General features: G+C 43.4%; 1 protein-coding gene across 1 annotated transcript in view; it reads right to left on the reverse strand.

Annotated features, from left to right (window-relative positions):
- Window positions 1–19,427, reverse strand: part of LOC115134744 (hepatocyte growth factor-like) — a 31,322-nt gene extending 11,895 nt beyond the window's left edge. The window contains exons 1-9 of the mRNA XM_029668941.2: window positions 19,066–19,427; window positions 17,819–17,975; window positions 11,188–11,300; window positions 10,721–10,835; window positions 7,546–7,688; window positions 6,266–6,386; window positions 4,024–4,142; window positions 2,840–3,005; window positions 94–227 (exon numbers count right to left, since the gene is read on the reverse strand). Of these exons, the coding sequence (XP_029524801.1) occupies window positions 94–227; window positions 2,840–3,005; window positions 4,024–4,142; window positions 6,266–6,386; window positions 7,546–7,688; window positions 10,721–10,835; window positions 11,188–11,300; window positions 17,819–17,975; window positions 19,066–19,114 (1,117 nt within the window). The 5' untranslated portion in view covers window positions 19,115–19,427. The remainder of the gene's footprint in view (window positions 1–93; window positions 228–2,839; window positions 3,006–4,023; window positions 4,143–6,265; window positions 6,387–7,545; window positions 7,689–10,720; window positions 10,836–11,187; window positions 11,301–17,818; window positions 17,976–19,065) is intronic.
- Window positions 19,428–24,682: the final 5,255 nt, after the last annotated feature.

Genomic DNA, 24,682 nt, shown 5'->3' on the forward strand with positions numbered 1-24,682 from the left:
CATTGTCTGAGACCTGAAGACCTGTATTAGTTCCTGGAGCTGTAGGCTTTAGCTCAGGAGACTACTGTGGTTTTGATTATGCTAGGCTCTCACCATGGGGTTCAGTATTCTGTGTGCCACAGCGGAGGATGTTGGTGCAGAATGCCTTGCGAACGTTAGGGTCTGAAGTGAAGCACCATGGGAGGTCAAGGCCGTCAGGGTTCCTGCAGTAGTTCTCCCTCAGGTCTCTGCAACACACACACACACACAATAAAGATATATTCTCTAAACAAGCTCAAGTGCAACTCCACCCTTTTTCAACCTCCTATTCATTATCTCCAGCACCAAACCAGTGTCTACATATGTGAAAGCAGCATGTTTCTACGATCTGTGGTTAAAAAGATGAGAAGAAAGTTTAAAAAAAAATAATTCTCAGTGATATCAAAGGGTAGGATTAAAAGTAAGACAAATGGTGATTTCCAAAACCTGCACTGTGTTTCTAGCCAGAGGTGTCACACCCTGACCATAGTTTGCTTTGTATGTTTCTATGTTTTGGTTGGTCAGGGTGTGATCTGAGTGGGCATTCTATGTTGTGTGTCTAGTTTGTCTGTTTCTGTGTTTGGCCTGATATGGTTCTCAATCAGAGGCAGGTGTTAGTCATTGCGGTCATCCCCCTCTTCAAAGGGGGGGACACTCTTGACCCAAACTGTTACAGACCTATATCTATCCTACCATGCCTTTCTAAGGTCTTCGAAAGCCAAGTCAACAAACAGATTACCGACCATTTCGAATCTCACCATACCTTCTCTGCTATGCAATCTGGTTTCAGAGCTGGTCATGGGTGCACCTCAGCCACGCTCAAGGTCCTAAACGATATCTTAACCGCCATCGATAAGAAACATTACTGTGCAGCCGTATTCATTGATCTGGCCAAGGCTTTCGACTCTGTCAACCACCGCATCCTCATCGGCAGACTCGACAGCCTTGGTTTCTCAAATGATTGCCTCGCCTGGTTCACCAACTACTTCTCTGATAGAGTTCAGTGTGTCAAATCGGAGGGTCTGCTGTCCGGACCTCTGGCAGTCTCTATGGGGGTGCCACAGGGTTCAATTCTTGGACCGACTCTCTTCTCTGTATACATCAATGAGGTCGCTCTTGCTGCTGGTGAGTCTCTGATCCACCTCTACGCAGACGACACCATTCTGTATACTTCCGGCACCTTCTTTGGACACTGTGTTAACAACCCTCCAGGCAAGCTTCAATGCCATACAACTCTCCTTCCGTGGCCTCCAATTGCTCTTAAATACAAGTAAAACTAAATGCATGCTCTTCAACCGATCGCTACCTGCACCTACCCGCCTGTCCAACATCACTACTCTGGACGGCTCTGACTTAGAATACGTGGACAACTACAAATACTTAGGTGTCTGGTTAGACTGTAAACTCTCCTTCCAGACCCATATCAAACATCTCCAATCCAAAGTTAAATCTAGAATTGGCTTCCTATTTCGCAACAAAGCATCCTTCACTCATGCTGCCAAACATACCCTTGTAAAATTGACCATCCTACCAATCCTCGACTTTGGCGATGTCATTTACAAAATAGCCTCCAATACCCTACTCAACAAATTGGATGCAGTCTATCACAGTGCAATCCGTTTTGTCACCAAAGCCCCATATACTACCCACCATTGCGACCTGTACGCTCTCGTTGGCTGGCCCTCGCTTCATACTCGTCGCCAAACCCACTGGCTCCATGTCATCTACAAGACCCTGCTAGGTAAAGTCCCCCTTATCTCAGCTCGCTGGTCACCATAGCATCTCCCACCTGTAGCACACGCTCCAGCAGGTATATCTCTCTAGTCACCCCCAAAACCAATTCTTTCTTTGGCCGCCTCTCCTTCCAGTTCTCTGCTGCCAATGACTGGAACGAACTACAAAAATCTCTTAAATTGGAAACACTTATCTCCCTCACTAGCTTTAAGCACCAACTGTCAGAGCATCTTACAGATTACTGCACCTGTACATAGCCCACCTATAATTTAGCCCAAACAAATACCTCTTTCCCAACTGTATTTAATTTATTTATTTATTTTGCTCCTTTGCACCCCATTATTTTTATTTCTACTTTGCACATTCTTCCATTGCAAAACTACCATTCCAGTGTTTTACTTGCTATATTGTATTTACTTTGCCACCATGGCCTTTTTTGCCTTTACCTCCCTTCTCACCTAATTTGCTCACATTGTATATAGACTTGTTTTTTTTTACTGTATTATTGACTGTTTGTTTGTTTTACTCCATGTGTAACTCTGTGTCGTTGTATGTGTCGAACTGCTTTGCTTTATCTTGGCCAGGTCGCAATTGTAAATGAGAACTTGTTCTCAACTTGCTTACCTGGTTAAATAAAGGTGAAATAAATAAAAAATTTAAAAAATTGTCTCTGATTGGGAACCATATTGAGGTAGCCTGTTTGGTGTTTGGTTTTGTGGGTGATTGTTCCTGTCTCCGTGTTTGTTTGCACCAGATAGGGCTGTTTCGGTTTTTCACGTTACATTTTTGTATTGTTCGTTATCATCTTGATTAAAGATGTATAAAGATAACCACGCTGCATTTTGGTCCGCCTCTCCTTCCCAGGAAGAATCCCGTTACAAGAGGGAGGGTATTATCTGTCTCCCCACGTCACCACGAATCTCATAATGTTTGAAAATCACTCTTTTACATGTTTTAACTTATGATGATGTCATTGGGAATAACTTGTTAATGTTATAATTGAATATGAGGTTGAAAAGTGGTGAAGTTGCCCTTCAACATGTAATATAGTGTGTGTCGGGTTGTCGATGTGTGTCCAGTCACTCACTTGCAGCGATAGTCCTGGGGTATGTATGTGTGGTTGTGGGGGTACTGTGAGTCCCAGCGTTGACAGGTCACCCCACTGGGTGTTACTGCTACTGTCCCTCTGTAGCCCTCACCTCGACCCAGGAAACACCTGGTAGTCACATCTACCTCTCCCACACTGTCTGAGGCTGAGAGAGGCAAGGAGAAAGAGACTGTGTGAGTGAGTGTGTGTGAGTGAGTGAGTGAGTGAGAAATGCACCATGGTTAAATATAGCCATACCACCTGTAACATCTGTTAAACTACACCAGCTTTTCCTTGAGGCCACTGTGCCACTCAGACAGTAGCAAGAACAAGACTCACTTGGACTAAAACACCTCTATTTTCTATAGATTATATTGCAGTCATGTAGTTGATTAAACTGAAATAACAAGGAAACAACGCTGATAAATTGTGTATACAAGTATACGCGGCAGCTTTTGTCTCTCCACAATCTAAACACAGTATTTTTCTGTCTAAAAATAGAGTTCTACTGGTGAGGATTATAAAGACAGGACCAGGGAATAGAAACGGCCAAAACAATACAACTCTTTGTTTCTATGTCTTTATGCCTTGGTTTCATTAACACAACGTTTAAGGGTTAGACCATAAAACTGGACTGGGTTGACTTCCAAGGCCTGTATCACAGAGACAAAGAGAGAGAGAGAGTCCAACCGGTAAGATGCTATCTGTCCCAGTTCCAGTGCTGCTGATGACTAATCAGAGAAGAGCCAAACAGAAACAAAGAATCAACAAACACACTCACACAGCTTTAAAAAGTGTTGTTCTCCGTCAACCTTCTATTGGCTCACTTTGTTTTAGACCTTTATTTAACTAGGAAAGTCAATTAAGAACAAATTCTTATTTACAATGACAGTCTACACCGGCCAAACACAGACGACGCTGGGCCAATGGTGCGCCGCCCTATGTAACTCCCAATAACGGCCGGTTGTGATACAGCCTAAAATAAACACACAGTCTATTAGCCATGACATAACTGGGAATGAGTGTGTGTTGCTCAAAACCGCATTCCTCTGGCTTATTCAATCAGAGAGAGAGGAGGGGGTGGAATGACAGGTACAGGAAGCTGTACATTTGGAGTAGTTAGTCACACCACACACACACACACATACATACGCATGCACACACACCCACACACACACACTCACGGCAGGCTGTGATGTTGCAGTACTCCCAGGATGTGTGTGCATCCAGGGTGAAACACCACGGTCGTTGACGTCCATCTGGGTTCCTACAATAGTTGTCATCTAAGCCTTTATCAGGATACCTACAACCCAAACAGAAGAGAAGGATTTCAACGAGTCTTTGGGACGGATGTAGATACATACAGTTGAAGTCGGAAGTTAACATACACTTAGGTTGGAGTCATTAAAACTCGTTTTTCAACCACTCCACAAATGTCTTGTTAACAAACTATAGTTTTGGCAAGTTGGTTAGGACATCTACTTTGTGCATGACACATGTACTTTTTCCAACAATTGTTGACAGACAGATCACTTCATTTATAATTCAATGTATCACAATTCCAGTGGGCCAGAAGTTTACATACACTAAGTTGACTGCCTTTAAAACAGCTTGGAAAATTCCAGAAAATGATGTCATGGCTTTAGAAGCTTCTGACATTATTTGAGTCTATTGGAAGTGTACCTGTGGATGTTTTCAAGGCCTACCTTCATACTCAGTGCCTCTTTGCTTGACATCATGGGAAAATCAAAAGAAATCAGCCAAGACCTCAGAAAAACAATTGTAGACCTCCACAAGTCTGCTTCATCCTTGGGAGCAATTTCCAAACGCCTGAAGGTACCACGTTCATCTGTACAAGCAATAGTACGCAAGTATAAACACCATGGGACCACGCAGCCGTCATACCGCTCAGGAAGGAGACATGGTCTGTCTCCTAGAGATGAACGTACTTTGGTGCGAAAAGTACAAATCAATCCCAGAACAGCAGCAAAGGACCTTGTGCTGGAGGAAACAGGTACAAAAGTATCTATATCCACATTAAAACAATTCCTATATCGACATAACCTGTAAGGCCGCTCAGCAAGGAAGAAGCCACTGCTCCAAAACCACCATAAAAAAGCCAGACTACGGTTTGCAACTGCACATAGGGACAAAGATCGTACTTTTTGGAGAAATGTCCTCTGGTCTGGTGAAACAAAATAGAACTGTTTGGTCATAATGACCATCGTTCTGTTTGGAGGAAAAAGGGGGAGGCTTGCAAGCCGAAGAACACCATCCCAACTGTGAAGCATGGGGGTGGCAGCATCATGTTGTGGGGGTGCTTTGCTGCAGGAGGGACTGGTGCACTTCACAAAATAGATGGCTTCATGAGGATGGAAAATTATTTTGATAAATTGAAGCAACATCTCAAGACATCAGTCAGTAAGTTAAAGCTTGGTCGCAAATGGGTCTTCCAAATGGACAACGACCCCAAGCATACTTCCAAAGTTGTGGCAAAATGACTTAAGGACAACAAAGCCAAGGTATTGGAGTGGCCATCACAAAGCCCTGACCTTAATCATATAAAACATGTATGGGCAGAACTAAAAAAGCGTGCGCGATCAAAGAGGCCTACAAACCTGACTCAGTTACACCAGCTCTGTTAGGAGGAAAGGGCCAAAATTCACCCAACAAATTCACCCAATGTGAAGCTTGTGGAAGGCTACCTGAAACATTTGACCCAAGTTAAACAATTTAAAGGCAAAGCTACCAAATACTAATTGAGTGTATGTAAACTTCTGACCCACTGGGAATGTGATGAAAGAAATAAAAGCTGAAATAAATCATTCTCTCTACTATTATTCTTGACATTTCACATTCTTAAAATAAAGTGATGATCCTAACTAAACTAAGACAGGGGATTTTTACTTGGATTAAATGTCAGGAATTGTGAAAAACTGAGTTTAAATGTATTTGGCTAAGGTGTATGTAAACTTCTGACTTCAACTGTATGAGCAATGAACAAAGTGGGAATGCTGGTGTGTGTGTGTGCGTCTCCATCAGTGTAAGCGTGCATTTATACGTTTGTGTGTGTGTGTGTGTGTGTGTGTGTATCTATAAGTATGTGTGTGTTGACCATAGGGCCTCCATTGGCAGAGTACACTGGTCCACTGCAGGTGTTTTGCATCTCATTCCTCCTCCAGGCATACTAACAGAGCCTCAGAGGTACTGAGAACCTCTTCATCACAGCGTTGAAGGGTGTGTGTGTGTTTGTATGTGTGTGTGTGTCCTGCCCCAGCAGCAGGTGGTGTGGATTAGTGTTAGACTCGTTAACACGTCTTTAGTCATCCTTGTGTTTCTGTAATTAATATTAAACCTCAAACTGAGTGTGTATGTGTGTGTGTGTGTGTGTGTGTGTGTGTGTGTGTGTGTGTGTGTGTGTGTTACCTCTTGGGGTGGAAGAGGTGTTTGTGTGGTTCCTCTAGGTCCCAGCGTTGACACTCCCGTCCCGTCTCTGTGTGATCCATGGGACCTCTATACCTTTCCCCATTACAGCTCACACACTCCACTGGGGACACACACGTGCCATGGACATTATTGATGCAGATACTACATAAATACTACATGTAATACCAAAATAGTTGTCCCATGTATTTAATAGTTTGTGTAAAATGTCTCCCCTTAAGTCAAATTAGTCAACATTCAGTGTGTATGTGTGTGTGTGTGTGTGTGTGTGTGTGGAGCAGTGTAAACAGCAGAGCAGGGCAGATTAGAAACAGATGTTTATGAGTCTACTATTCTCATTATGTGTGTATATGAGTGTGTGTTTGCGCGCGTGTGCGCGTGTGTGCGTGTGTGTGTGTGTGTGTGTGTGTGTGTGTGTGTGTGTGTGTGTGTGTGTGTGTGTGATGTCCCAGTGTTACTCATTACTGGAAACTTTCTTTCAAATCAACCTTTCCAGTCATTTTTCTTTGGACCAAAACACACATTCCCATTACAACACAGACCCATTACATTTCCTCAGAATCTTATAACAACCGTGTGGATTCCTCCCTCCCACACACATCTCTGGTAGTCCTGTGTATTTCATACACATCTTATCACATCACTGTCAGCTGTTTATTAACTAGATAGATTGTACTATTGTACTATACTATTTGTTCTCTAGACATTTGTCCTCTAGACCTCTGAGAAACAGTGATTTCTCCTGTGACAGTTTGCGTCATCCAGTTCTAGATACCACAGACCATGATCCAGTTCCACAGGGAGAAGGGATCACAGTGCAGTTAAATGGTGCACTGTAAAAGAACATGGGCTGTGGTGGGAAAACTGCTCCATGCCTAAAGTTAAAGACATTTAACTGACCTACTAGAGTAAGAATCCCCAGTAGGAACATGGGTTATGTATAGACTGAAAAGCAAAAAAGCAGACGGAGTCCCTTTGGGTTGAAATAGTTAACAAAGCCAGGGAAAGATTAAATGAGAATCGACAACATAAACTGAATCACACTTCTGCATGCAGCAATTCAGGCCAATACCATCAGAAACAGTTGGATAATTCTACATTACTGAGAACACACCTGATATTCCACTTGGCTGCAGTTTGCCACAGATAAGTGGAGACCAATGAGGGGCATTGAGGGAGAGAATCCACCATGTTAGAGCCACTAGTTGTTGGCAGTGGTCAATTTGTGTGTGTGTGTGTATGTGCATGCGTGGGTGTCCTACCTTGTAAGCACTCAGGTACTCCACAGTCCTGGTGTCTGACGTTGGGGTCTGTAGTGAAGCACCATGGTCCTGAAATAGCGTTGTCAGGGTTACGACAGTAGTTGTTTGTCAGCTCCTTCTTCCTGTTCCTCCTTGGTAGGAAACTTGAGGGAGAGAAGAACTTCAGTGTTCATCAATATCTCACTCAATCACAAACATTTTCTCATTCTATCTGGTGCAGAGTTGAAAGGCAAAAGGGAAATCTCCAAGGTGGAGCGTAGAACAGGCCATGTGTTACTAAGTAACCTTGAGTCATACACATCTACGTATTGACTGAGGAACAATTCAATTGTGGTTTTGTTTGCTGACTCACATTTATATGGGTCACAGCTGAAACAATTTGGAAGGCAAAGAGCAAGGCAACATAATGCAACATATGGTAATGTGTGGGTGCCCCAGAGTAAACTCACTGATAAAGCACACATGCACACAATTGATCTGTAATTGCTTGACATACCAAGCCTTAACAGAACTCTGACACATCCGACGAGCGTCAGAGCCGGTGTAGTACGATTTAATTTTAGTCCTGTATTTGACGCTTTTCCTGTTTGATGGTTCATCTGAGGGCATAGCGGGATTTCTTATAAGCGTCCGAATTAGTGTCCCGCTCCTTGAAAGCGGCAGCTCTAGCCTTTAGCTAGGTGCGGATGTTGCCTGTAATCCATGGGTTCTGGTTGGGATATGCCAGTGACTGATGTGGTGTACTCCTCAATGCCACCTGAAGAGTCCCGGAACATATTCCATTCTGTGCTAGCAAAACAGTCCAGGAGTTTAGCATCTGCTTCATCACTGATCAGGCAGGGCCTGTAAAGTATTACAGACTACAAAGGGAAGTACAGCCGAGAGCTGCCCAGTGACACGAGCCTACCAGACGAGCTAAACTTCTATGCTCGTTTCGAGACAATTAACACTGAAACATGCATGAAAGCATCAGCTGTTCTGGATGACTGTGTGATCACGTTCTCTGCGGCTGATGTGAGTAAGACCTTTAAACAGGTCAACATTCACACGGCCGCAGAGCCAGACGGATTACCAGGACTTGTACTCCGAGCATATGCTGACCAACTGGCAAGTGTCTTTACTGACATTTTCAAACTCTCCCTGTCTGAGTCTGTAATACAAAACATGTTGCAAGCAGAACACCATAGTCCCTGTGCCAAAGAACACTAAGGTAACCTGCCTAAATGACTACAGACCTGTAGTACTCACATCTGTAGCCATGAAATGCTTTGAAAGGCTGGTCATGGCTCACATCAACACCATTATCGCAGGAACCCTAGACCCACTCTAATTTGCATACCGCACCAACAGATCCACAGATGATGCAACCTCTATTGCACTCCACACTGCTCTTTCACACCTGGACAAAAGGAACACCTATGTGAGAATGCTATTCATTTACTACAGCTCAGCATTCAACACCATAGTGCCCTCAAAGCTCATCACTAAGCTAAGGCCCCTTGGACTAAACACCTCCCTCTGAAACTGGATCCTAGTCTTCCTGATGGGCTGCCCCCAGGTGGTAAAGGTGGGTAACAACACATCCACCATGCTGATCCTCAACACGTGGGCCCATCTGGGGTGTGTGCTCAGCCCCCTCCTGTACTCCCTGTTCACTCATAGCTGTATGGCCAGGCACAACTCCAGCACCATCATTACGTTTGCTGATGACACAACAGTAGTAGCCCTGATCACTGACAATGATGAGACAGCCTATAGGGAGGAGGTCAGAGACCTGGTCGTGTGGTGCCAGGACAACAACCTCTCCCTCAACGTGATCAAGACAAAGGAGAAGATTGTGGACTAGAGGAAAAGGAGGACTGAGCACACCCCCATTCTCATCAACGGTGCTGTAGTGGAGCAGGTTGAGAGCTTCAAGTTCCTTGGTGTCCACATCACCAACAAACTAACATGGTCCAAGCACACCAAGGCAGTCGTGAAGAGGGCACGACAAAACCTATTGCCCCTCAGGAAACTGAAAAGATTTGGCATGGGTCCTCAGATTTTTTACAGGTTTTACAGCTGCACCATTGAGAGCATGGTTGCATCACTGCCTGGTTTGTCAACTGCTCGGCCTCCGACCGCAAGGCACTACAGAGGGTAGTGCGTACGGCTCAGTACATCACCGGGGCCAAGCTTCCTGCCATCCAGGACCTCTATACCATGTGGTGTCAGAGGAAGGCCATAAAAATTGTTGAAGACTCCAGTCACCCTAGTCATAGCTGGAACGCTGCTGCTACAATCTGTTATTATCTATGCATAGCCACTTTAATAACTCTACCTACATGTACATAATTACCTCAATTACCTTGACAATGGTGCCCCCGCACATTGACACATTGACTCTGTACCGGTACCCCCTGTATATAGCCCCCACTATTGTTATTTACTGCTGCTCTTTAATCATTTGTTATTCTTATCTCTTTTTTCTTAAAACTGCATTGTTGGTTAATTAAGGGCTTGTAAGTAAGCATGTCACAGTAAGGTCTGTTGTATTTGGCGCATGTGACAAATAACATTTGATTTGACTGCACAGGGAAGAAAGGCAAAAACAGCAGGAGAGAAGAGGAGAAGGGCGAGGTAAGAGGAGAATGAGAGGAAGAACGAGGAGGGGGTGGATGGTTGTGCTCCTCTAATGAACTTCTGTCACGAGCTGTCTCTCTCCCTGTGTCCTCTCTCTCCCTGTGTCCCTGTGTTCTCTCTCTCTCTCTCTCTCTCTCTCTCTCGCTCTCTCTCTCGCTCTCTCTCTCCATGTGTCCTCTCTCTCCCTGTATCCCTGTGTTCCCTTCTCTCACCCTGTGTTCTCTCTCCCTATCTCTCTCCCTGTGCTCTCTATCTCTCTCTCTCTCTCTCTCTCTCTCTCTCTCTCTCTCTCTCTCTCTCTCAGGTTTTTATCACTTAATTAACAGGTTTTACTACAGTATAAACTCTCTTGAACACACACACCCTACATAAACAGGGAGACTAAAATAGGAAATGATCCCTGACTGTGTAAAGTGTTAGAGTGAGTTCAGAGAGGACTAGTACTGATGAATGACTGGCCCCTTAAGACTAATCACCAGCTAATGTATCACTCTACACACATGCACACAGGCGCACACACACATCACATGCACAAACACAGGTTCTAGCTTACTTGTGTTCATGAGGGAAAGGAGAGGCCCAGGCTTGGCACCTGATTCCACTGGCCGTTACAGACCTTCTCCCTCTGTAGTTCACTCCTGTCCCCACTATGCACTCCTGCACATAGGCTGGAAAGAGATAGAGAACAAGAGAGAGAGAGATATAGAGAGAGAGGGACAGAGAGAGAGAGAGAGAGAGGACAGTCAACAAAAAAGGACTCTGTTTGTAAGAACATGTCTGCTTTTCAGAGCACAGAGCATCTGAGAGAACATGTTAGGAAGGGTCTCACATCCCCCATACTGTTCCATGTTACTCTACACATACATAACATTACTAACCCAGGTACCAAACTGATGAGAACAAGGAGTACGAGGCACTTTAGACACTTGTAAGCAGTGCCTTTCTACTGCCCATAGAGAGAGAAGGGGGAGAGGGCTGGAGGACAGAAAGAGAGAAAGACAGGGAGATAGTGTACAATACCTTTCTTCTGGTAGAGTTGGTAGTTGAAGTCATGTTGGCTTTGGACTCCTGGTGAGTTCCTGTCAAACGACAGCCACTGGCATTTCCTGTTTTTCTGATCATACAAGAACGCTCTAGATAGATAGAGAGAGGGATGGAGTGAAATATTGATTGATTTATGTAGTATAATCATTTAGCAGGCATGTTTATCCAAATCGACTTATAATTAACATGCAGATAATACAGTATGTGTCCTGAATTGAAATAGGATTGACGCCAAGCCTGCTACTGCTGAAAGGAGACTACAGAGAGGACTGAGTCTGTCAGGGGAAACCTAGACATGCATACCAGACTAATTTTGCTGCTGAAAGACACTAAGGAAAACCGAACTTGTCATTACAGAGTGGTAGGGTATTACAGTAAGCAGGGTTGGGAACAATTCCATTTAGAAGGCAATCAAAAGAAAACCAAATTCCAATTCCAAATGTTCCTCATTGAAAAGCATTGAAGAGAATTTTAATTTCAGTGTACTTCCTGAATTGACTGGAATTGAAATGGAATTGGCTCCAACCCTCACATGATTACGATATAGAGTTTGGGCTGCTGCCAAAGAAGGCCAGGGGATGGTGTCATACTGGCTTAGACAACAATTGTCGCTGTCTGATGAAAATGTATTTTCTCCAAAACATAAACTTTTCAGGAAATTGAAAAAGTACCATATTTTCCCATTATTGAAAATACAATTATGAAAATTCAGAAGCTATTTTGAATAAATTTTTTTGGTTCTAGAGTCATGAAATGAAGGGAGTTACTGCATTTAATTAATCAAAAACTTGACAGCAACAATCTAACTACAGGTGGAAAACAACTCTTGACAGTTGTCATAGACCATATGTACATACGGACAGTGTTCCGGATAGTAGCTCATACCCCACTTAAGGTCTTATTTTGGATAAGCCACTTGCACCTTTGATATCCCACTCATGAGTATTCCTGTCCATGAATAAACATTCAATATTCCTCATTTAAGTTCATATGAGTTAAATGGAATAGTAACTGAAATCTGGACACTGACTGTAGGCCTATAACATCTCACATGTAGCCTAACATAATATTAACTCCTGCAGAATTTGGCTATGCATTTCCTGAAGTGAAATTATACAACATACGTTCATTTTGTCTCAGGAACAGGAGTGGAGAAATATATTTTTTTAAATTCAGCACCTCTATAGAGAAAATGTGAATGATAATGTGTTATCTTTGAAACTGTTTTGCAAGCAAACAGTATTTCAACCACATAAAATATGCATCCAAGACTAACTGAAGTCTTATCAGAAATTGTTTTGTCGTTTTCTCAGCTTTTCATTTCCTTAAAACGGATGACATTTGGACATTTCGCACAGGACCAATCACTGAGGACCATCCTCCTCAATGATTGTCATTAAAAAAACTGTGAAACATTAAAACCTCATAAGGATCCGCCCCTTTGTTTCAGTTATCGCCTAAAATTGCATACCCAAATCTAACTGCCTGTAGCTCAGGACCTGAAGCAAGGATATGCATATTCTTGGTACCATTTGAAAGGAAACACAAGTTTGTGGAAATGTGAAAGGAATGTAAGATAAAATACACAATAGATCTGGTAAAAGACAATACAAAGAAAAAAACAACCGTACTTTTGTATTTATTTTGTAATTTTTTCCCTCTTTTGTCGCCTGGAATTAAAATAGATTTTTGGGGGGGTTTGTATAATTTGATTTACACAACATGCTTACCAATTTGAAGATGCTAAATATTTTCTATTGTTAAACAAACAAGAAATAAGACAAAAAAACGGAAAACTTGAGCATTCATAACTATATACCCCCCCCCAAGAATAGTTTGTAGAGCCACCTTTTACAGCAATTACAGTCTCTTGGGGTATGTCTCTATAAGTTTGGCACATCTATCCATTGGGATGTTTGCCCTTTTTTCAAGGCAAAACTGCTCCAGCTCCTTCAAGTTGGATGGGTTCCGCTGGTGTACAGCAATCTTTAAGTCATACCACAGGTTCTTAATTTGATTGAGGTCTGGGCTTTGACTAGGCCATTCCAAGACATTTAAATGTTTCCCTTTAATTAAACCACTCGAGAGTTACTTTAGCAGTATGCTTATGGTCATTGTTCTGCTGGAAGGTGAACCTCTGTCCTAGTCTCAAATCTCTGGAAGAGTGAAACAGGTTTATAATTTTCCTGTATTTAGTGCCATCATTCATTCAATTCTGACCAGTTTCCCAGTCCCTGATGATGAAAAACATGATGGTGTTCTTGGGTGATGAGAGGTCTTGGGTTTGCGCCAGACATAGCGGTTTCCATGATGGCCAAAAAGCTCAATTTTAGTCTCATCTGACCAGAGCACCTTCTTCCATATGTTTGGGGAGTCTCCCACATGCCTTTTGGCAAACACTTTAAGCAATGGCTTTATTCTGGCCTCTCTTCTATAAAGCCCAGCTCTGTGGAGTGTATGGCTTAAAGTGGTCCTATGGACAGACACTCCAATCTCTGCTGTGAAGCTTTGCAGCTCCTTCAGGGTTATCTTGGGTCTCTTTGTTGCCTCTCTGATAAATGCCCTCCTTGCCTGGTCCGTGAGTTTTGGTGGGCGGCCCTCTCTTGGCAGGTGTGTTGTGTTGCCACATTCTTTCAATTTTTTAATAATGGATTTAATGGTGCTCCGTGGGATGTTCAAAGTTTCTGATATTTTTTTATAACCCAACCCTGATCTGTACTTCTCCACAACTTTGTCCCTGACCTGTTTGGATAGCTCCTTGGTCTTCATGGTGCCGCTTGCTTGGTGGTGCCACTTGCTTAGTGGTGTTGCAGACTCTGGGGCTTTTCAGAACAGGTGTATATATACTAAGATCATGTGACAGATCATGTGACACTTAGATTACACAAGTGGACTTTATTTAACTAATTATGTGACTTCTGAAGGTAATTGGTTGCACCAGATCTTATTTAGGGGCTTCATAGCAAAGGGGGTGAATATGCACGCACCCACTGCTTTTCCGTTTAGAATTGTTTTACATTTCTTTAAACAAGTAATTTTTTTCATTTAACTTCACCAATTTGGACAATTTTGTGTATGTCCATTACATGAAATCCAAATAAAAATAAATTTAAATTACAGGTTGTAATGCAACAAAATAGGAAAAACACAAATACTTTTGCATAGTACTGTAAATAGAAATATTGATTAAGTCAATCTCTACTCCACTTTGAGCCAGGAAAGACTGACATGCAAATTATTAATATTAGCTCTCTGTGTACATACAAGGGCCATCCGTGCTGCCATGTTCTGAGCCAATTGCAATTTTCCTACTGCATGATTGTAGCGGGTTTACTAACATGTTAGTTCTAGTAGCTATGTTGTTGCCTTGACATTCGATAAAATGGTGACAATGATGTAGGCCGTGTGTATTTGTTAGCGGTTATGAAATGAAGGTTTGGCTTGGAAAGGTAATGTGTTGTGCACTGGAGTCAACAAGTGAAGAGAAAAGGTGAGAGGAGGAGATGAAAGAAGGATTTATAAAACAATCTGGCTGCTATGAAAGTGAACTGTGATTGCGTGTGATCAGGGGTGTATTCATACTGCAAATTCTGTTGAAAACATTTCTTAAATGGAAGCAAACTGAACGAAACAGGGATAAACATACCTGAATCTGTCCAATTGTCACGTTCTGACCTTAGTTCTTTTATTATCTCTTTGTTTTAGTATGGTCAGGGCGTGAGTTGGGTGGGTTGTCTATGTTAGTTTGTCTATGATTTGCTATTTCTGTGTTTGGCCTGATATGGTTCTCAATCAGAGGCAGCTGTCAATCGTTGTTCCTGATTGAGAACCATATTTAGGTAGCCTGTTTTCTATTGTGTTTCGTGGGTGATTGTTTTCTGTTTTCGGTCATTTCAGAACTGTTTTCGGTCGTTTATTTTTGTTATTTTGTTATTTCCGTGTTTATTTAATAAATATGGACACATACGACGCTGCAAATTGGTCCGACCGAGGAAGACGACGAACGTTACAGAATCACAGATTCTGGCAGGTTAGTGCGTTGGATTAGTAACCGGAAGGTTGCAAGTTCAAATCCCCGAGCTGACAAGGTACAAATCTGTCGTTCTGCCCCTGAACAGACAGTTAACCCACTGTTCCTAGGCCGTCATTGAAAATAAGAATTTGTTCTTACCTGACTTGCCTAGTTAAATAAAGGTAAAATATATATATATTTTTAAACCACCACCAAAGGACCAAGCAGAGTGTTAACGGGCAGCAGCGATCTCAGGACTCCAGGACATGGGAGGAGATCCTGGCCTGCAAAGGACCCTGGGCACAGGCTGGGGAATATCGCCTCCCCAAGGCAGAGCTGGAGGCAGCGAAAGCTGAGAGGCGGCGGTATGAGGAGGCAGCGCGGCTGGAAGCCCGAGAGGCAGCCCCAAAAATGTCTTGGGAGGGGGGCACACGGGGAGTGTGGCGAAGTCAGATAGGAGACCTGCGCCAACTCCCCGTGCTTACCGTGGAGAAAGAGGAACCGGGCAGCACTGTCAGAGTCTCCCGTCTGTCCTGAGCTGCCAGAGTCTCCCATCTGTCCTGAGCTGTCAGAGTTGCCCGTCTGTCCTGAGCTGCCAGAGTCGCCCGTCTGTCCTGAGCTGCCAGAGTCGCCCGTCTGTCCTGAGCTGCCAGAGTCGCCCGTCTGTCCTGAGCTGCCAGAGTCTCCCGTCTGTCCTGAGCTGCCAGAGTCGCCCATCTGTCCTGAGCTGCCAGAGTCGCCCGTCTGTCCTGAGCTGCCAGAACTGCCCGCCAGTCAGGAGCTGCCAGAGCCGCCTGCCAGTCAGGAGCTGCCAGAGCCGCCCACCAGTCAGGAGCTGCCAGAGCCGCTGGTCAGTCAGGAGCTGCCAGAGCCACCGGTCAGCCAGGAGCTGCCAGAATCACCTGTCACGCCGGTGCTGCCAGAATCGCCGTTCACTCCGGGGCTGCCGGAGTCTCCCGCCTGTCCGGTGCTGCCCGGAATCTCCCGTCCGTCCGGTGCTGCCAGAATCTCCCGGAATCTCCCGTCCATTCGGGACCCGTGGCTTGGGTCCCCAGTCCGAGGTCGGCGGCGAGGGTCACCGCGTTAAAGAGGCCACGGAGGCCAGTAAAAGAGGCAGAGAAGGACTATGGTGGAGTGGGGTCCACGTCCCACGCCAGAGCCGCCACCGCAGACAGACACCCACCCAGACCCTCCCCTATAGGTTTAGGTTTTGCGGCCGGGGTCCGGACCTTTGGGGGGGGGGTACTGTCACGTTCTGACCTTAGTTATTTTATTATGTCGTTGTTTTAGTATGGTCAGGGCGTGAGTTGGGTGGGTTGTCTATGTTAGTTTTTCTATGATTTGCTATTTCTGTGTTTGGCCTGGTATTGTTCTCAATCAGAGGCAGCTGTCAATCGTTTTCCCTGATTGAGAACCATATTTAGGTAGCCTGTTTTCTATTGTGTTTCGTGGGTGATTATTTTCTGTTGTCTGTTGTGTGTCTGCACCAGCCAGAACTGTTTTTGGTCGTTTCTCTTTGTTATTTTCTTATTTCCGTGTTCATTTAATAAATATGGACACATACCACTCTGCAAATTGGTCCGACCTCTCTTACTCCTCATCAGAGGAAGACGACGAACGTTACACCAATAGAAACTCTCGTTTGCAACTGTTGGACTAATGATTACACACTAGATCAGCTAGATGCAGGCAAGATTGTGCTAGGTGGTATTTAATGTGTCAATGTCTGTCACCTTGATTACTCAATTTCTCTTGACCTGTGCACCTACATTGTAAACTTTCATTCATAGGCTAGGTTGTAGCAACCTCATGATGGGTATAGGGAAAATGTTAGCACCGTGCAGTATCCTAAACCTATTGATGTTACATTGAGCTGGGTGAATGGAATATGAATGACAGTCATCCAATATGCTGTAATAGAAATAAGGCCATGCTCATGAAGAAATAATCGTCCTCCCTCATCTTAAACAGCACCAACCGCCACTGTTACCGGTGAGCACTACTTTATTTAGTCTTCTGGGGCAACAAGTTAAGACTGAAGAGAAGTTCCATGTTTCAAACTATATTTGACAAACAAATTACCTACCAAATGTCGGGAATTATAATATGGCCTACCAAATGTTGTAAATTATAAGCAGAAACTTGTCTAAATTAGGAGTGAAAGTTGCTAGTAGTAATTGTAGTAAATTAATTATAGTAGGCTGAATTATTATGGGGGATAAAACTGTGCAGGTAGCATACTTTTTGAAGTGGTTTGACAAACAGATAAAACATCATCACACAACACACATGACATGTGACACTAAAACAACAGTAAACAGGATACGATGCCTACATCCCACACTATCCCATCTTAGACCAGCCTATCCCAGGCATTTGTCCGGGTTTCTCATAACCGGGACACAAACTATTTTGGGTTAATGTAAAGGGGATAGGTTAATTTGTATCAACTCAAAAACAGAATACTTCAGTATCCCGAATAATACCGGGATATTGGTTTGCATGTAAACATGGTCATAGACACATAGAATATGAAGCTGCAAGCGCAGAAATGTTGCTATACCCAGGAGTTGGTCACAGATGCACCACACCTACCTGCAGGTGAAGAGCAGTATCTTGTTGCGGCTGCAACCACGGGCACACTTCACAATGCTCAACTTCCTGCTTTTGGTATGGAGGGCAGAGTCTGGCAGTTGGACCAATCTCACGCCATCACTCCTCTGGTAGTCCTGTAATGCATTCCTCCTGCACTCTAACACACACACAGTATGAAAGGAAGGTGTTGAATGCAGTGTCCAGCCCCTGTCCAGTGAGGCTGTATTGATGTTCCCATCAGTACTGAGACAAACCCAGCAGCATCATGATGTTTAAATTAGCATGGTTTTACCCCCATTAATATGAATGTCTTAATGAGATGCACACTCATCACTCTTTGTCCCCTTACTGACATACTCACAGACGGACAGATAACTCTTTCTTCTCCTCACCTCCGTTTCAGCTGGGACACACTTACCTACCACCCCTACCCTTCCTCTCTCTCTTTCTCTCACACATGCACATAGTTTCTTTCCACCCCTTCCTCTCCAGCAGGGATTGATACGCTCATGTTGTTCCACATCCACTCAATGCTGTGGTTCTCACCCCCCCCTCCCCACAGACACACACACACTATGCAGTGTTGACTCACACATAAACAGCACAGTAGCAAACTGTCAGGCTATATCTCTGTTTAGTCGTAATACTCCAGTATTCTCCTCCTCAATAAAAGTGTATAAATGTATGGCCTAATAATGGTAGAATACCTATACAAGTAGTATCAATAGCCTATAGCAAACATTATGTTCTTTCTAAATGGTGAATGCTGGCTGAGATCAGCGAGTTCACGTCAAACTCTGAGTGTAACTGTATGAATTTAGCCTATTTCCACCAACACATCAAGCGGAATAGACACATGAGAGCGGAGAGAGTTACCTCTAGCGCTTCAGCTCGATGTACATAGTTTTACATAAAACGCACAGGTTCTTATCTTAATTGGCTTTAAAAAATGATGTTACGAAAGTTTGCTGTAGAACCATCACAGAGATGGGCTCTAAGGTTTCTATATTCCTCACAGAAAGCTGTGTGGATTTTTTTTCTTTTCTTTTTACAGTTTAAACTTGACAAGCTAACTTGAAAGGTAACAGATTTAAACAGGTTATTACGATGTGTTGGTTTGTAGAAAATCACATCCACCATTCGACATTAGCAGGGCGAGGAGAAAAGTTCCACAACAAACTGCTGAATCTCAATTAGCCTACAATCATAAAGTCTAAAATGCCCTGGTGACTGTCTCCCAAACTTACCTGAATAACGGATGATTAAGAGAGTAAAAATAATGTTGTAAATCCACATAGTTGCTGCAAAGGCTGTTCACGTTATAAACGATTATTGATATCCCAATAATAGTAAAGGTTTTGTCTTTCGTTGACAAGGTCCAGACAGCGGGACGGAGGTACTGGGGTTGTTCACTCAGCTACAGCACAGATGCCTCTTAGTAGAAACACACTATGGATCTCTCTCTCTCTCCCTCTCCATCTCAGCGCTCTCCTCCCACTTTATTCCTCTACTACACTCACTCACTGTTTAACAACTCATGGTACACTGAGTGTACAAAACATTAGGAACACCTGCTCTTACCATGACAGACTGACCATGTGAAAGCTATGATCCCCTATTATTATCAAATGTTAAATCCACTTCAATCTGTGTAGATGAAGGGGAGGACACAGGTTAAAGAATATGTTTTTTACTTTGAGAGATGGATCATGTACGTGTGCCATTCAGAAGGTACATTTACAAGACAAAATATTTAAGTGCATTTGAACGGGGTATGGTAGTAGGTGAGTATGTCAAGAAATGCAATGCTGCTAGGTTTTTCACGCTCAACAATTTCCCATGTGTATCAAGAATGGTTCACCACCCAAAGGACATCCAGCCAACTTGACACAACTGTGGGAAGCATTGGACATCAACATGGGCATCTGTCCCTGTAGAGTTCATGCCCCGACGAATTGAGGCTGTTCTAAAGGGACAAAATGGGATGCAACTCAATATTAGGTAAAAGTGTTCCTAATGTTTTGTACACTCAGTTAATATCTCAGTGAAAATCATTAGGTATTAATTAGTGGAAAAGTTCCCCTGATGACAGCATCAGACCCATGAGCCGGAGTGTCAGGAGTTATCTCAGCTTTTACAATCAGCCCTGTCTTCATGGAGGACACACAGCATCCTAAACCTCCGCTCCTCCATATCTCCTGGGACATGGGGAATCTCATCACGTCATCACCCCTCATCATGTCATCGCTCCTAAATGCACACACACACACACACACACACACACACACATTCTATGCATCTCCATGTCTCTCTCTCTCTATTCTCTCCCTCTGCAGATGACTAATAGGAGGTTTTGTATTATTATTATAAACCAGTCATGCTCTTTGATAATAAACCATCCATACCAATGAAACAGGGTCTTAAACTCTCATAACCACACACACACACACACACACACACACACACACACACACGCAAGTACTGTAGCAGCAGATGTGTTGAGATCATTCAGATGTTATGGTTTGCAAAAATCTCCATTAGTCCTCTATAACGATCTGATATAGAAGTGTTTGTGTGTTTTGAAATTAGACTAAGATTTCTAAACTCAGCAAAAAAAATAAACGTCCTCTCACTGTCAACTGGTTTATTTTCAGCAAACTGAACATGTGTAAATATTTGTATGAACATTACAAGATTCAACAACTGAGACAAACTGAACAAGTTCCACAGACATGTGACTAACAGAAATTGAATAATGTGTCCCTGAACAAAGGGGGGGGGGGTCAAAATCAAAAGTAACAGTCAGTATCTGGTGTGGCCACCAGCTGCATTAAGTACTGCAGTGCATCTCCTCCTCATGGACTGCACCAGATTTGCCAGTTCTTGCTGTGAGATGTTACCCCACTCTTCCACCAAGGCACCTGCAAGTTCCCAGACATTTCTGGGGGGGAATGGCCCTAGCCCTCACCCTCCGATCCAACAGGTCCAAGAAGTGCTCAATGGGATTGAGATCCGGGCTCTTCGCTGGCAATGTCAGAACAGTCACATCCCTGACTATCAGGGAATCATGCACAGAACAAACTGCATGGCTGGTGGCATTGTCAAAGTGCTGGAGGGTCATGCCAGGATGAGCCTGCAATAAGGGTACCACATGAGGGAGGAAGATATCTTCCCTGTAACGCACAGAGTTGAGATTGCCTGCAATGACAACAAGCTCAGTCCGATGATGCTGTGACACACCACCCCAAACCATGACGGACCCTCCATCTACAAATCGAACCCAGCTCCAGAGTACAGGCATCGGTGTAACGCTTATTCCTTCGACGATAAATGTGAATACGACCATCACCCCCGGTTAGACAAAACCGCGACTTGTCAGTGAAGAGCACTTTTTGCCAGTCCTGTCTAGTCCAGCGACGGTGGATTTGTGCCCATAGGCGATGTTGTTGCCAATGATGTCTGGTGAGGACCTGCCTTACTACAACAGGCCTACAAGCCCTCAGTCCAGCATCTCTCAGCTTATTGCGGACATTCTGAGCACTGATGGAGGGATTGTGCGTTCCTGGTGTAACTTGGGCAGTTTTGTTGCCATCCTGTCTCGCAGGTGTGATGTTCGGATGTACCGGTCCTGTGCAGGTGTTGTTTCACGTGGCCTGCCACTGCGAGGACGATCAGCTGTCCGTCCTGTCTCCCTGTAGCTCTGTCTTAGCCATCTCACAGTATGGACATTGCAATTTATTGCCCTGGCCACATTTGCAGTCCTCATGCCGCCTTGCAGCATATCTATGGCACGTTCCCGCAGATGAGCAGGGACCCTGGGCATCTTCCTTTTGGTGTTTTTCAGAGTCAGTAGAAAGGCCTCTTTAGTGTCCTAAGTTTTCTTAACTGTGACCTTAATTGCCTGCCGTCTGTAAGCTGTTAGTGTCTTAACGACTATTCCGCAGGTGCACGTTCATAAATCGTTTATGGTTCATTGGTTCATTCATACAATGAAGATCTGTGAAGTTATTTGGATTTTTACAAATTATCTTTGAAAGACAGGGTCCTGAAAATGGGACATTTCTTTTTTTGCTGAGTTTAGTAGCTAGCTCACTGTTACATACAACTGGAACCATTTAAGACTGAATAGAGGCATGAGTTGTTTGGACATTTGGTTTGACTTGCCATTGCCTTGTCTGAAATTGTAAATCATGAAAACTGTGAAAAAGCTAATAAATATATACAGTTGAAGTCGGAAGTTTACATACACCTTAGCCAAATACATTGAACTTTTCACAATTCCTGACATTTAATCCTAGTAAGAATTCTATGTGTTAGGCCAGTTAGGATCACCACTTTATTTTAAGAATGTGAAATGTCAGAATAATAGTAGACTGAATGATCTATTTCAGCTTTTATAACTTTCATCACATTCCCAGTCGGTCAGATGTTTGCATACACTCAATTAGTAATTGGTAGCGTTGCCTTTAAATTGTTGTACTTGGGTCAAACTTTTCGGGTAGCCTTCCACAAACTTCCCACGATAAGTTGGGTGAATATTGGCCCATTCCTCCTGACAGAGCTGGTGTAACTGAGTCAGATTTGTAGGACTCCTTGCTCGCACAGGCGTTTTCAGATCTGCCCACACATTTTCTATGGGATTGAGGTCATGGCTTTGTGATGGTCACTCCAATACCTTGACTTTGTTGTCCTTAAGCCATTTTGCCACAACTTTGGAAGTATGCTTGGGGTCAATGTCCATTTGGAAGACCCATTTGTGACCAAGCTTTAACTTCCTGACTGATGTCTTGAGATGCTTCAATATATCCACATAATTTTCCATCCTCATGATGAAATCTATTTTGTTAAGTGCACCAGTCCCTCCTGCAGCAAAGCACCCCCACAACATGATACTGCCACTCCCGTGCTTCACGGTTGGGATGGTGTTCTTCGGCTTGCAAGCCTCCCCGTTTTTCCTCCAAACATAACGATGGTCATTATGGCCAAACAGTTCTATTTTTGTTTCATCAGACCAGAGGACATTTCTTCAAAAAGTACAATCTTTGTCCCCATGTGCAGTTGCAAACCGTAGTCTGGCTTTTTTATGGCGGTTTTTTGAGCAGTGGCTTCTTCCTTGCTGAGCGGCCTTTCAGGTTATGTCGATATAGGAATCGTTTTACTGTGGATATAGATACTTTTGTACCTGTTTCCTCCAGCATCTTCACAAGGTCCTTTGCTGTTGCTCTGGGATTGACTTGCACTTTTTGGACCAAAATCAGTCTCTAGGAGACAGAACGCATCTCCTTCCTGAGCGGTATGATGGCTGTGTGGGCCCATGGTGTTTATACTTGCAAACTATTGTTTGTACAGATGAACGTGGTACCTTCAGGCATTTGGAAATTGCTCCCAAGGATGAAGCAGTCTTGTGGAGGTCTACAATTTTTTCTCTGAGGTCTTGGCTGATTTATTTTGATTTTCACATGATGTCAAGCAAAGAGGCACTGATTTTGAAGGTAGGCCTTGAAATGCATCCACAGGTGCACCTCCAATTGACTCAAATGATGTCAATTAGCCTACCAGAAGCTTCTAAAGCCATGACATAATTTTCTGGAATTTTCCAAGCCGTTTAAAGGCACAGTTAACTTAGTGTATTTAAACTTCTGATTGTAATAAGTGAAATAATCTGTTGTAAACAATTGTTGGAAAAAAATATATTGCATCATGTACAAAGTAGATGTCCTAACCGACTTGCCAAAACTATAGTTTGTTAACAAGAAATTTGTGGAGTGGTTGAAAAACGAGTTTTAATGACTTCAACCTAAGTGTATGTAAACTTATTATTTTGTATTTCTACTTTGCACATTATTCCACTGCAAATCTACCATTCCAGTGTTTTACTTGCTATATTGTATTTACTTTGCCACCATTACCTTTTTTGCCTTTACCTTCCTTATCTCTGCTCATTTGCTCACATCGTATATAGACTTGTTTCTACTGTATTATTGACTATATGTTTGTTTTACTCCATGTGTAACTCTGTGTTGTTGTATGTGTCGAACTGCTTTGCTTTATCTTGGCCAAGTCGCAATTGTAAATGAGAACTTGTTCTCAAATTGCCTGCCTGGTTAAATAAAGGTGAAATAAATAAATAAATAAATAAAACAACTTCTGACTTCAACTGTGCAGTAGGCCTATATTAAAAAACAGCTCCTCAACCTGCACTTTGTAAGCATCCAGTTCAACCTACCACATTTGCAAGTTAAAAAGGGTGCAGGCACATTCTTAAAATGTTGGTTTGGAACTGGGCATCACTGGTGTAGAGGGGGTAGGGGGTAATAGGATAGATGGGGTAATTTGATTTCCTCCAAATTTGCCAGGCACCAGGGTAGTGTATGTGTTTGGTTGGTGTGTGCACACGTAAAGGTTGTGTTTCATCTGCTACAAATTTCCTAGACCTTTTTATTTATTTTACCTTTATTTTACCAGGTAAGTCGACTGAGAACACATTCTCATTTACTGCAATGACCTGGGGAATAGCTCAACCTGACCCTTACCCCTTCTCCCTCCCTCCTCCCTCTCTCTCTCTCTTCCTTGAGCCCTCTTTCTCTCTTCTTCACATCATCTTTTCTCTTCTCTCTCATCAGACCTAGAGTGACCCAACAGGCCTGTGGAGGAAGGAAAGGAAGGAGGCAGATGGGGAGTGAGGGAGCAAGAGAAGAGGGGAGAGAGTCTTACAAATATTAGAATCTACTATTAAAGACTACCAGAACCCACTGGATTCTCCAATTACTTTGAATGAGCTACAGGACAAAATAAAAACCCTCCAACCCAAAAGGGCATGTGGTGTTGATGGTATTCTCAATGAATTTATCAAATATACAGACA

This window comes from Oncorhynchus nerka, linkage group LG9a (genome assembly GCF_034236695.1).
Source record: "Oncorhynchus nerka isolate Pitt River linkage group LG9a, Oner_Uvic_2.0, whole genome shotgun sequence".
In the NCBI taxonomy this organism is placed as follows: domain Eukaryota; kingdom Metazoa; phylum Chordata; class Actinopteri; order Salmoniformes; family Salmonidae; genus Oncorhynchus; species Oncorhynchus nerka.